General features: G+C 47.3%; 1 protein-coding gene across 2 annotated transcripts in view; it reads left to right on the top strand.

The window, feature by feature from the left end:
* Positions 1 to 7,451, top strand: part of POPDC1 (popeye domain cAMP effector 1) — a 31,456-nt gene extending 24,005 nt beyond the window's left edge. For both annotated transcript variants that reach the window (XM_087817536.1, XM_087817537.1), the window contains exon 8: positions 6,541 to 7,451. In XM_087817536.1, the coding sequence (XP_087673662.1) occupies positions 6,541 to 6,662 (122 nt within the window). In that variant the 3' untranslated portion in view covers positions 6,663 to 7,451. The remainder of the gene's footprint in view (positions 1 to 6,540) is intronic.
* The last annotated feature ends 6,981 nt before the right edge of the window (positions 7,452 to 14,432 follow it).

The raw sequence follows: 14,432 nt of genomic DNA, 5'->3' as shown, positions 1-14,432 counted from the left end.
TTCATCAGTTCCATGATCCCTTTGGCCTGAGACCTTCCTCAGTCTTCCCTCCCCCTGCCTCATCCTGAACAGGTGATTCTCCGGGTCTGTTGGTGGCTGCCATCCTGGGACCACCTTCCCTGTTCTGAGTTTGTCCACAGTCTCTGCATCCCTGTAGCTTCCTCTTGGGGACAGGAAGGGGCTGCAGGACTTTCCCTGTTCCTTGGCTGCTCAAACCTGTTGCATGCAGCTCAGGGCCCTGACCACCCCTCTGAGTAGTCAGGAATTGGCCTGAGGATGACTCCCTGGGCCAGAGGAAACCTCCTTGTGGGAGCCACTAACACTTCCTCCCACCTCCTCATTTGCCCCAATCTGTGCACTTCCTTGCCGGTGCTGACTCCCTCTAAGAGAATTAGATACAAAGGCCATACCTCCTCTTCAGCATCATTGTTCAGAAAGCTTCAATCAAACTTAATTTTTTTTATTCAAAAATATGACCTCACTAAAAATTTTTTTTAATTAACAAAATTTTTCTGACATAAATAGTCAAAAGGTGGAAAATGGATGACAATCCTTTCTAGCAAAGAAGCCAGTAAATCCTTCCCCATCCCCATTCATCAGAAATTATATAACTAAAATGCTAAACCCCTGTAAGATTTTTAATCACTTGCTAAAGCAGTTGGCCAGACGATTAACAATAATAAAAATAAAAACACCTTGAAAGGAATAAAGGAAATGTCATCAAAGTTAACACAGGAGGGGGGAAATCTTACATTATACTGAAGAGTTTGCAGACGTGCTGCTCCTTTTTAGTAAGCGTGTTTCTGAAGCAGAAAGAAATGTCACTCGACAAACTTCACATCGAGGTGCTGCATTTAGCCGAAGATCAAACTGATGCCGCTTTTTCTTCCCTAGAAGGGCGGCCTTCCCTCTGGATTTAAGAACGACGGGTATGTCTGTCTGCGCTGACTGCTAGGAGAGGCTCTCGGGCCTCAGAATTAGGAGCACACTGCAGTAGAGATAAGTTTAATAAGGACAGAAAGCTGTCAAAGGCAATTTCTCTTCCCTACTCTCCATTACTTCACAATGGAATTTTGACTGTCATGTAAATTCTTCCTGGTCCCTGTATAAAAGGTTCCTGTGGTTCTCTCTCTCTCTCTCTCCAGGTATAGTTGACATTCAATATTATATTAGTTTCAGGTGTACAGCATAGTGGTTAGACATTTATATCACTTTCTAGGTGATCCCCTCGATAAGCCTGGTACCCACCCAACACCACGCATAGTTATTACAGCCTCGTTGACTATATTCCCTATGCCGTAATTTACATCCTGTGACTTCCTGTGGCTCTCTCACTCGGGACTTTAGGAAGATGAAAGAGTCAGGCGAGACAGCCTGAGCCCACCCTCCACCAACTTGCGCTTTGCAAAAGACCCCTCAAGGGTGTCGATAGCAAGCTTCTGTCCCATCTGACACTAGCTGCTGTGTGGACAGGTCTGTGGAGGAAAGACTGCTTCCCGGATCCAAATCCCCTGTGGGTGTCCGTGATGTCACCTCCCCTGTGCTCTGCTGGCATGAGTGGAGGTGTCCGGGGCTGTTCAAGGTCTCAGTCTTCTACATTTACTCAAGCCCATGTTTTTGAGGCTGAGTTTCTCTTTCTTACCCTCAGAATTGCTGCCTGGTGCTACAGTTCCCTTTCTCACCTGAACCCACTGGGAATGTGGGGTACAGCTCACAGTAAATTCTGCTCTGCCAGCTGTGCCTTCTGGATGCATTGGTATCCATGGAAGGGACGTGTAAGTCTTTTGGGCAGAAGTTTTTCCTACCTGGTGTCATATGAAACATCCCCCAAGCAACAGTATCTCTTGACATGACTGCTTAACAATATCACACCAGATAAGTCTGGATTGCAGCTCAGACTATGTGTTTTGCATATTTTTATAACAAACTCTGTTCATTGGCAGCCTGAGCCCATTGGAAGGTGATTATAGCTAATAGCAAAAAATAATGCTAATTCTTTTTTATTATAGTAAGTACCAAAGGAGAAAGTTTACCACTTTTGTCTCCCAACTGTAAAAGTAGTTTTAGTAGAAGGCTAAAAATCAGTTTTCTGGGAAATTTATGGATATGGAATTATATGCTTCTCTCAGATTCTGAATAAATGAAAAGTAAAAATATTATTCAGGGAACATGACCTCATGGTAATGTCCTTGAGGGCCAACAGTAATTGAAAAGCACTTAACTAAAGACAAGCTCACTGTCTTCCCCTCTCCTGTCCTCATGCTCTCATGTCCAGGTAAGATACTGGACCTTCTGGGCAAACATTTGATGATGCACCAGTGCTTAAAATTAATGAAAAAGCCAGGCAAACTTGTAGAAAGAATTTATTAATGTTCAACTTGTGAGGTGTAAAATAGTTCCCTTAGAGCAGAATTCTCTCTCTCTCTTTCTGTGCACACTCCAAGCTGCGTTAGGATTTATTGGACAAAATAATGATTCCTCCCAGCGTCGTGATGGCCTCTGAGTCTTTCCACTGAACCAAGGTCTCCTGGTGAGGTTGGCGAACACCAGGTCTAGGGACCAGGTGAGGTCCTTGCTCTTGGAAGTCTGCCTTTCTTCTGGCGGTGAAGGTGGCCAGTGGGGCCAGGTGAACGTTCTGCTTGTCCCCCGAGGGCACAGGAGGCCAGGCTGAGGTTGCTACAGAGTGTGGGCACTCTCTGTGGCCACAATTCCTACCAAGGGCTTGAGCAGACAGCTGTCACTGGGGAGCTTCTGGCAGTTACAGGGGGGCCAAGTTTCTGTTGCAGAGCTTCAGGTGCATCTGCCCGCTGGGGAAAGAGCAACAGGCACTGTTGTGGGAACTGGGACCTGGGGACTTGTGGGTTCTAATCCAGCCACAAAGCCTGAAATGAAAGTGAATCTAGTACTCTCCACGTGAAAAGAACTTTAGCAGAAAAATGCAGTCTTGTGGGGCTGTTAGGGTCACCTGGTGTATCCTGCCAGCATGTGTTTGGAAGTGGTTCACCCCTTGGTGAGAAAGGCATCCATCCACGGCAGCTCCCCCACTCTGTTTGCTTTCACATGTTGTTCAGGTTCAGCTTCTGGGTATAAAGTAGAAATGATAGTACAGATGTTTACTTGGTGGACAGTACTCTTTGCTGTGAGCACTGTCATATCAGCCAATTATTTGAAAGTGATTTCCCTCGGAACATGCTACAGAATAAGTGTACTGATAACAGCCCTTTTCCATAGTGCGGGTTTACTGTAACCTAAGACCTGACTGCTCGTGAATGTTGCTGGTGCCTTCCTAGTAGGTGGGGGTTCAATCCATCAGGGATTGAATGTGGTGGCCCCGTGTCTCTCCCATGTCTTCAGGTTCAGCTTTCTGAAGTCCCGGTGCAGTTTCAGAGGAGGGATTTTTTTCATGTACTAAGTAATTATCAAGGGCCTGGCTATGTAAGGGGTGCTCCTGAGAGGCTGCAGGAGAGGGTAGGCTGTGGTTACAGCCCTCAGAATGGTTGTTCTCCAATAAGGGAGAGATGCATGTTCGTGTGACCACAGTGTGGTGCAGGCTGTGTCAGGGCTGTGGTTGTTCAGAGGAATAGAATCCCCCACAGAAGGAATTAGGGAAGACGACAGGTGAAGGAGGTTGAGTAGGAGGTTGGGTCTGAACTCCACCTTGAGGAATGGATAGGAAGTTGGGGGGGAGGGATGGGAATGGAGAGACCATTCCAGGTGGAAGGAAAAGCAAGAGGAGAACAGGGAAAGGATGGGTTGGATTTGGGGATCAGTGAGCTTGCCAGAGCTTGGACTAGAAGGGAAGGAGGCCTGCCCTGGGACCCCTGGCAGCCAGCCCAGGACTGTGGGTGACTCTCACGTGACTGTCTTGTAATGTTGTTTAGTAACCACCGCAGCTCTTTATTTCCCAGGCAAATATAGTGGGGAGAACGTAAGTTCTTTTACAGAGAAACTGAACGTTCTTAGAAAGTTTTCACTGGGTCATTTCCAGTTGTTCTGGGCCCTGGGTCCTCTCTTCATTCCTCTCAGTGGGGAGATGCGGCGACTGTGAGGCAGGGAGAGGTCAGGACAGTTTGTCCCCAGTGTAGACAACTGCCTTGGGACATGCAGATTGTCACCCCTGGTTTGATAGATGGGCTTCAAAGCTAGAGATCAATTAGTCCCACTCCCCCAGTCAGAATAACCTGGACGTGTTTCCGTTATGTGAGGCATACAGTTATGTCCAAATGCTCTACATTATTGATTTGGTTTAATGCTCTTAGACACGCCATCTTGTTTGTTCTGAGGGTTTTATCTGATTGCAAATTCTCAGCTTGAGTTAATATTTCATGAGACTCAATCATAACTTGAGGCTAGGAATATGATGGAAGCCATGGCCTGTTGTTAAAAAAAAAAAAAAAAAAAAAAAGACAACTGTGCTGCATTCAGGGCCGTTCAGACTGAGAAATGCAAGCGCCGTTTCCTTTCTTTGCCATCCCTATGGGCCATGATGAACTTTAACAAGTTTTCTAATTATTTAGGCTATTGCCCTCCAAAGACCTTATTAATACACTCGTTTGATTGACTTACAAATATTTACAAAGTGTTTATCATATACCATGCACTGATCTAAGCAAGAACTTTACAAATATGAAGACATTAATTCATCCTAAAGCCTGTGAGGTAGATCATATTATTATTACCCCTGTTCTACAGATAGGGCACTCAAGGCACGGAGAAGTGAAGCAACTTGCCCGAGGTCACACAGACAGTACTCACTGCCACTTGAGCGGACCTGTGAATTGGAGGTTGTGTTTGGTGTTGGGTGTCCCCTGCGTCAGAAAGGATACACAGACCTTGCCTGGGAGGACTGCCGTGCTGTGCCCTGAATTAAGCTCTTGGGCCATTTTAATACAGGCTTATTTCCTGTAGTTGGTCAGTAGTTGTCTTCCCAGAAACACAGTATTTTAATTGACTGTAAGTGTTTGAAAGTGAACAGTTTCTGCGTATGTACAACAAACACATAAGCTACCCCAGAGCCTAGGACTGCATAATTTTGCGCTGCTTATGTGGCAAGAAGTGGCTGCTGGGAGCGGCATTTCCCCAGATGTACGGCAGTGACTGTATTGTTAATAATAAGTGACATTTTCTATGTGCCCATCACCCTGCGGAGCTAAGCACGTTCCATGACTATTTTGTTTCATCTTCCCAGCGGCTCGGCTCCATAAGGCAGATCCTGTGAATATCTCCTTTCTACAGATGTGGCCGCGGAGGAGGCCTGGACAGGCAGGGTAATGGAGCACAAGCCACGTAGCTAGGAAGCAGCAGAGCGGGGACTGGAACCCTGGAAGTGTTTCCTGAGCCTCTGTGCACACTGCCTGCCCCGTGCTCTGGGGCCTCCTGCTGCTCTCTGACCCCCCTGCCGACTGCAGCCTGCTCTCGGGGCTGACCCGCCCTGCTGGCTGCTGCTGACTCTCGCCAAGGATGAACGGCTGATCTGAATAAATTCCTTGCAGTCGTTCTGATTCCTGTCTTTATAGGATCCTGCTACTCGCCTTCGCTGTACAGCAGACATTTGAAGAGTCAGATTTCACCCATGGTTCTTCCATCATAACCTTTGCGCCCAGCCCAAGTTCAGCATTTGCTGAATGCCACTCCGCCCTGCTAGCCGGCAGCAAGAATGCGGCACAGGTGTGGGTGGGGCACACAGACCCTGACCGGGTAGACCCTGACCCTGAATGTGGGAGCTCTGTGGAGGGGAGTTTATGCTTATGATGTCACATGAGCTGCTCATTAGGCACCTGGAGGAGTCTGTGCTCCTATTTATAATACATTCTCTTACTTTTAGAGAATATTTTTCTTCTGCATCAGGCATGGTTTCCTTACATGGTAGATGCTCAGTAAGCTTTTGGTGAATGTGTGAGTGAATTAGGTAGGACTCACTGAATGACTCTTTTATTGCTTGGTCGCTTTGACGAAGTCGCATCCTATAAGGCCCTGGGATGCCCCTGCTACTCAAGATCGCGTTTCCTCCACCTGGCTCTTCCCTCCTGCGGGCCTGGGACCTCCTCCTGTCCCGTGTGGCCCCTGCTCCCCTCTCCATCTCCACATCAGTCCAGGGTGTGGCTGGACAGGTGGTGACAAGAACTGTTCTTTTAGATGGTGCTCTAGATGGTGTTAGGTTTTGTAGTTTTAGACTAAAACCATACTTTAGGGAAATTAGGAGTTAAATCAGCTTTCCAGGGGCTCTGATCACTATGTAAGACCTTAATGCAAGAACATTCTGAGTCTAAACAGACTTCAGGGCAGCCCGCTGGGAGCCGTGCGTGTTTGAGCGGCTCATATCATACAGGCGCACACAGTGGGGTTGGCTCCACATCCTGACTTGGTGGTTTTGCTGAACCGATGAGTTGAAAATACAGTGTTAAGGGAAACTCAGTTCCTGGTACCAGCGATAGATTCCCAGGGGGCGTTATTTTCCGGTTGGAGCTTGAAATTGGTACATCCTGCCAACATCAGGACAGGCTGCACATTGAGTGGTTTCCTTTTCTGTGTCTCTGACAGATGTGTCGTCCCCGCACCAGCGAGCCTCGGCCAAAATGAAGCCAATAGAAGAAGGGGCAGAAGACGATGAGGTTTTCGAACCTGTGTCTCCAAAAGCATTTCAAGTCCATCAGTTGCCTTGAGTGGAGAGAAGAGTCGTTACCAAGACGAAAGTTGTCTTGAAGACACCCTGAGAAATACCAGCACTTTTTCACCGCTCTTAGATTATTCTGCTCTAGGGCATCCAGACGGGCGCGGTCTGAGGGCAGGAAAGTGAGGGGGAGCCAAAAATGGGAAGGTTATTAGTGCTCCTTTTTATTGGTCAGCTTTTTAAGTGGTTGTTTTCCTGAGCCTTCTGACTAAACTTAGCTCTATTTTGAGATACATATTTTCACAGTATTTTCTAGATACACTGTCATTGCAACTTTAAAAAATCTTAAGCGTTCTGTCAATTCAAATGCCTCATCCAAGTGTGGCTCGTCTTGCTCACAGGCAGTTTTTTCTCCCCATGGCGGTGGCGTTGTCCATTTGATAGCTTTAATGAACCGCGTGAGTTTGAAATTGAGGTTGAAGTAGCATTAACAAGCAGGGAATCTCAGGCTTTGCTCAATTGATTTTTTTAGATGGAAAATTTTAAACAGAGATGTGATTCGACTGGTGTTTATTTTTCTCCCGGGCCAGACACACGACCCCACTAGATCGCCTTACTTACTCAGACCTTGTGTAGATAGCTTGATATTGAACAAAACTCACCGGACTTCGCTCGCATTACCCTTGTATTATGCTGTGTATACACTGGTCTGAAACCTAAAGCTGGAAAGATAACAGGTGGGAGCAGCCCTGAGCTCGGTGTCAGCCTTCAGCCACGCACCTGGGCTTGGAGCCGTCTCCTCCCACACACCCTGGTGGGGAAAGCACTTCACTTGGGGCGGGGCGGGGCGGGGAGGAGTCAGGTGGCCAAGCAGGGCACAGAATGAGGTGACTGACTGCAGCTCCATCCTGTGGTCAGGCTTCTGAAGTTTCAGATTGTTCCTCCAGCCATAGATGCCTCTTTACCGTGTGACGGGCACCCAGTGCCTGAGCTGCGAGGGTGGACGCGGCCGGCCCGGCCTCGGTAACACTGTGAGGGCCTTCACTGCACTCTCCTCTCCGCCGGAACCATGTTTTAGGACACGGTGGCGCGTGGCTGCTGGGAAATGAGAAGCGGGCCGGAGTGGCCGGCCGGCCTGGGCCGTGTGGCTGTGGCACTGAGCGAGGCGAAGCCCGCCGACCAGCTGTGCAGCAGCAGCCCCCTCGGTGCTGGTTTTCCGTCCACGGAACCAGCTCCGGGTCAGTCCCTGTGATGTTAACTGGCTAAGAATGAAAATGAAAATATTTTCAGGGGAGCCGAGCCAAAAGAAGCATCTTGCCAAGGAGTAGTATCTGTTAGAGAAGGTAAATGAGCTACTCTGACATTTCCTAGATCCTTTTTTTATGAAAGCTAATTATTTTAGTAATTTCACTTGAGTGAGTTTACGTGCTCGGTCCCTCCCTGAGAATCTCCACAGGTGGGAATCCGGTCCCAGCACCTTTAGCAGATGCCGGCGTAGCCACGTCCCCTTTGCCCCTGTAGCGCCCTTCAGCACGCTGCCTTGGGAAGGAGGGAAATGCAGCGGGCGAGGGGCCGAGCCTTGGCTTTCAGGTGTGAAGAGACGTTAGGCCGAGCTATCGCTTCTGCCCCTGAGGGCACGTGTATCCCTCTAAGCGACCGCTGGTCCTGCTCTCCTGTCCTGGTGGCCCGAGGCCGCGGACACGCCAGCCTGCACCTGCATCAGAGTAATTAGCCGTCTGTAGAGCCATTAGATGGGACACCCGTCCCTAAGTAGGCGGTCAGCTTAGACCCCGCCGAGGCCGCGCTTTTGTGTCCCGTGGGCACTCAGAACCTTGGGGTTTTCCTTGCCCCACCACCTTCAGGTGTGTCCCGTGTTGTCACCTCAGACAGGAAAGGGTCATCTCCAGTGACCAGCCTGGGTGTGCTGGGAGGTTATTTTCTGTAGTGCTGGGAACAAACATTTTTAAAAGCACACTGGTAACATGGGGTGATAGGAAGTCATTTACTGTTTTATTAAAATGCGTGTGTGTGCGCGTGCTCGCTCATGATTCGGCGCCATTGATAAGACTGTGATCCCAAGATTAGGAATCTTCAAAGAGCCACTTAGCCCGAGTGAGAAACATGAAACTGTTCGTAAGCACAGCCCTCTGAGGAAGACCGTGAGCCTCGGAGAAGGGGCCGCAGCCCTGAGGAGCCCTCCCACGCAGGCCTGAGAGCGGAGCAGCAGCGAGGAAACAGAAAGGAGTGCTGAGTGGAAGGTCTCCCCTGGATGACTTTAAATTTGTTTCTACAAGTGAGCAAGTGTATCTTTGTAAAAGGCGTAAATACACAGACAAAAAAATGCTTGCTGCCAAAAACCACCAATAAGATGCTTCCTGTGTTTCTGGTGGTCACTTAGCTGTGTGACCAAGGTTCAGAAAATGGTCTGCAAAAATTATTCTGTGTGTACCCCAAAACCTATGTTTAACGGTGACATCAAGTCTGTGCTATGAATCCGGAGTGTAACATTTATACCAGAATGTGTGTATCACTTGTAATGTTTTGAAAGTCCTCATAAATATTTATATTTGTAGAAGAATAGCACAGACACTAGAGAGAGATCCTCGGTGATGTTTATCTCTCTTAAATTAGTAATAATGGGTGCTCTATGATTGTGGTGTCATTAGCATCCTCTGCTTCCTGGGATCTTTCCGTACCTGCCTAGGGTTCCGTTCCACCTGAGTCACTGGACACGTTCGTGCTCTGCTGCCAGCAGTGTGCACAGAAGGAGACACCCCTTCTTCCTCCATCCACACATCCACAGCTTTTCTGGTTTTATACCTGGCAGCTGCTGATTCCTGCATCCCAGGCCCTATCTTGGCCCCAAAACAGTCACTTGGATGCTGGAAAAACCGTTGGGGAAAGTTGATGGAACCTACACACTCTGCCCTGTCCCTGGTGCACCCAGGTGATGACTTCGCCCTCCAGTGAAGATTTTCGTGCTCGTGTGGGTGGTGACCCAGCCGGGAACTCCGGCATGGTGGTCAGCTCCGACCTTCAGGGTCCTGGTCCCCACCTCCCTGCAGACCCCAGGCTGCAGCTCCGAGGAGTCACTGTTACTGTGGTCGTGTTTTTTTAATCATTTCTTTGGTCATTTCTAAAGCTGCTCTGTAGAAACCCCTGACCTTGTCATGCCTCAGTTTCCCCTCCCTTCACTCTCCAACCCTGGTTTGCCAACCTCTTTTTCTAATGATCCTTAACTGGAGGGACTAGAAATACCCACCTACTCAATTCAGATTCCCAAGGATTTGAAAGGATAGGGAGCCTGAGGTTGTGGCGTAACCACGGCTTCAGTTCTGCGTGTGGGACGACGTGTCCCCACTGAGGGTGGCCATGACTTGATTGTCACAGACCCCCAGACGTCTTGTGTAGAATGACAGATTGGAAGTGTCACTTAAGAAACCTGCACTTAAGTACTATTGACAGGTTCTTGTGTTATACTTGCAACCTGGTTTTAAAGCACTTGAAGATTTTATGAATGCTTTATACAGTCACATTATTGATAGGAAACTGTTTTTAGCTGCCATTGACATTGATAACATTTACTTTATAATAAATTTACATTTTGTTTGAATAGAGCCTTAGTATTTAAAATATCTTCACGTATTGTCATTTAATCAAATAAATTTCTTACGTAGAAAATATGTGTATTTTAATTTCATTTTTATGTATATAGTAAGTCCTCAGTGTTGAACCACACGATGATGTTGAGGACCTGCTGTCGTCCTTGGCTCTGACTCCACGCCCAAAGGCCAGGGTTGACTCAGCCGCCCTCAGAGGTCAGGGAATCGCTCTGGGTTAGTCCCTGTAGACCTGCGGGGGGGTGCTTTGGGCCGGGTCCACCTAATTCCACAGGCCTGCGTCTTGGCTGCCTTCCGCTCTGAAAAGAGCCACGAAGCAGCGCAGACAGTGTCGACTGGAAACTGCACTGAGAAGCCCTCAGAGTTGCACTGTGGGGATACATAGATTTCAACTTTGTATCCACCTGCCTTGAGCATTACCTTCAGCAGCACTGCGAGCCCATCCCTTGGCTCTTAACAGCTGGCACTTGCCCCGACCAGCCCCAAGACTAGACCCAAATGGAAGGAGCATCTTTATTGTCCTAAAAGGAGTTAATTCTTTTACTCAATAAGCCATGTCGCCTAAGTCTAAAGCCCCTTCAGATCATTGTTGAATTTGAAAAAGCCCTTTCCCTTACCCACGGGACGTCTGAACACCCCACAGGGCCATGACAGTGGCAGGACCGGCGTCAGCATCCTGTTCTAGGCAGGAGGGGGGTGCAGAGAGGACGAGTGACTGGCCCAAGGTCGCATGGCCAGTGAGCAAGCAGCCCCAACCTTAGGCTTGGCCTGGGCACCTTCCTGGGTCCATCTTAGCACTCCAAGATACCTATTTCTTCCCAACCACGCTCTTAATCTGCTCTCGGCCTTTTCGTCATCCCACTTCGGGGCCATTCCCACAGCTCCAGCGCCCGCTAGACCAGCCTGCTCTGGGTGGCTGCGCCCCTGGACCCGGGACCTTAGACGCTAGGTTGATACAATGTATCGTTGCTATTGACCAGGGGAAAGCTATCCCCACTGACCTTGGCCGTCTCGCAGCCGCCTCCGTTCCGCGGGAGAGTGCTCACCTCTCTCCGGGGTTCGGCCAGGCCTCTCTGCTCCTCCGCCCCCCCTTGCTTGCGGCAGCTGGGCCGGCTCCCCAGGGAAGGAAGCACCATGACTTGAGACTTTCCGCTCTGACTCCTCGCACCACAGGCCAGCGGAGCCAAATGTGGCCTGAACTGAGCTAAACTACCTCGCACCTGAGTAAGTTTAAGTCCCACAACTACAAAACGGCTCCTCCACAGCACGGGAAACCAGCTTTACAGGCAAGCAGCCCCCAGGGGGAATGATCGGAGCCATTTACTGCCTGATACTTTTTTGCAAATGATGAAAACACAGAGCTGCTCCGGCCTGTGGGTGGTTACATGTAATTACGCCATCTGCGCGGAGACTGGCTGAGCGAAACCACGTCCCTTCGAAGGCGCGAAGACGGAGCAAACCTCAGGCACAACCCCTCAAGGGGCGCGTAAGACAGAACCACCAGGTGTTCACCTGCTCTGAACTCATGTCTCTTCAAATTGCTTCTGTTATCTCGGGGACCCAGCCAACCTTTTCCAAGGTGCTGCCCGTTATTTCTCTCATCTGATCTCTTGTAACTCTTATTAGTATTGATATGCATTATGAGTAAGAATAATATCATACTTTATATTTTTGTACATGTATCTATAGAGGGAGGCATATTTTTAGAAAAAGAAAAATTAAAATCTGGTATTGCCCTTTAAAGTAATCTGTCAGTTCATGTGAAGAATTGGGGGCTTGCATTACATGTTGCCCCAGCAAAGATCTTATCTAAATTGTACGCCTCCCCTCCCCCACTGAAAGCAGCTCTAGAGCACCGACCTGAAAAATAATCTCTAAGTTTTAAGTAAGAAAATCTCCAATGAAAATTTTATAAGTTTGTATTTCTTATAGCTTGAAATCTGGATGAGAAACTTATGGGGCAGTAATGTAGTGTGAGTATTTAATGCAATGTGTTTACATGTTTGAAGTTTCTTATTACAAGACCTAGAAGTACTCAGATAAAATACTTTGTCCTAGACACGTTACCAATATCGGTATCCCTTCTGCACCACGAACTCCACTTTGACAGCCTCTGTCTTCTGCACAAGAGCCCATAAAGTCATTTCTTAGAATGACATATTCTCCAGGGCAGGAATTTTCCTAGGTGAGTTTATCAAACGTGAAATATTCAGAAATTGAAACAGTAGCTGAGGTGGCGGGAAGTACTGGGTTCAGAGCGAGAGAAGAGCGCCCTCTGGTGATACCGGGCGGCAGCTGAATGCAGCTACTTGGTCCTTGAATCCCAGAATTACTAACTACAGCTCTTCACCGTTTCTTAAACGTCAGAACCTCATCTTCACCAAAAGAAATGTCTACACTTCCAAAGACCCACAACTTACACTACAATGCACAACATACTGCATTAGGACATGCTATTTAGACTGTGGTTGGCCCTAGCCAGTTTGGCTCAGTGGTTAGAGTGTCCACCCTCAACTGAAGGGTCCTGGATTTGATTCCCGCCAAGGGCACCTACCTTGGTTGCAGGCTCGATTCCCCGCCCCAGCTGAGGTGCGTGTGAGAGGCAACCAATCGACGCGTCTTCTCACATAGATGTTTCTCTCTCTCTCTCTCTCTCTCTCTCTCTCTCTCTCTCTCTCTCTCCCCCCCTTCCACTCTCTCTAAAAAGCAATGGAAAAAATATCCTCAGGTGAGGATTTAAAAAATAAAGGATTGTGTTATGTTATTTAGGTTATCTTTTATAGACACCCTAGAGAAAATTTTAGTTGGGACAGTGTTCCATTAAGTAATAATTTTTAATTAAAAAGAAGCACTATGGGTTGTGAATATGGGCCTTCCAAATGGGATCTCTTAAATACTCAGATCTTGGCTCACAGTTCTTTTTATTGCTGATTTGTTCTGTTTTGTTTTGGGGCAGGGTTGGGGCTTGCATTGGAACATTTAGACATTGGATGGGGTGCTCATGGAACTTGGTGACTCTCCTCCAGCAGGTTTTGGGAATAACCGTCTGGCATGATCCAGTGTGATCCTAGATGAAGACAGAATATTGGACTAAATGACATTCCAGGGGTGCTTACAAATGTTTCGTTCCATGTTAAATTTCCCCTGGCAATCAGATATATCTCCCTATGAATGCTGTGCGCTATTAACAAACAAAAGGAAAATACAAACCTAAGGACACAGTGAGCAGTAGACACCACCAGATGCTTCAATGACAACTTCTCACATTTCAGCCTCTCCTTCGCATTTTTCAAATTCTCTACCATGAGAAAGTTCATTAAGGTCATAATTAGATTTTATTGTTTCAAATAGACTGCTTTGGGTGAGTGTCAGAGGTAAGTTTAACACAGAACTAGCTGAAGTGATATCTGGACTAGCTTGTGAAAATTATTTACAGAGAATTAATTTCATGAAGAAATAAGAAAACCTGAAGAGCCGATGTGGAGGTAACTAATGGCTTGAATAGGTGATCTGATAATCTAAATGAAAGGAGTGATCAATAAAACCTGTCTGACATGCCAGTGGTGAGGCCACACTTCTAAAGAAAATGTGGAAAAGCAGTGAGAAAGGATCACGTGTCAGTAATAAGTGTGTTGAAACCAAGCCAAATATAATATGGTTTGATTTCCTTACAACCTGAGCAGCATTGTTGCCACTATAATACTTAGGCCTGAGTCCAGTTTTCTTGATAAATGCAGAACAAACCATGGCATTTATAAGTAAGAACCCCAGGGTTGGAGTTGGTACTTTAAAGAATTTGTATACCTGGAGCAGGCAGATAGCTATAGATGCTGAGCAGCTCAGAAATTAAACAGACATTGAGGCCCTTAACCTTCAGAAAACAGCTCACATCTTCAAGAAACTTTCATTAGTTTTAGAAACAAAGGACATACATGTATCTTAAAGACAAGAAACGTTTTAAGTGGAAATTGTGTTAAGTAACATGCCTGATAGGCAGCGTCAGAAACATTTACCATTTTCCAGGGAGCCTAAAACCACTTCAGAAAGAGAGTGTGTGTGTGTGTGTGAGAGAGAGAGAGAGAGAGAGAGAGAACTAGGAAGGCTAACATACACTGATTTCTAAACTGAGGATCACAGAAATGATATTTGAGTAACAGTAAAATTGTTCTTTTAGATGTCAATTGTTTCTAGAAAGCAAAACA

This window comes from Miniopterus natalensis, chromosome 5 (genome assembly GCF_054644295.1).
Source record: "Miniopterus natalensis isolate mMinNat1 chromosome 5, mMinNat1.hap1, whole genome shotgun sequence".
Classification (NCBI taxonomy): domain Eukaryota; kingdom Metazoa; phylum Chordata; class Mammalia; order Chiroptera; family Miniopteridae; genus Miniopterus; species Miniopterus natalensis.
Note: the sequence above shows the minus strand (reverse complement) of the source record. Positions and strands in the feature narration are given on the sequence as shown.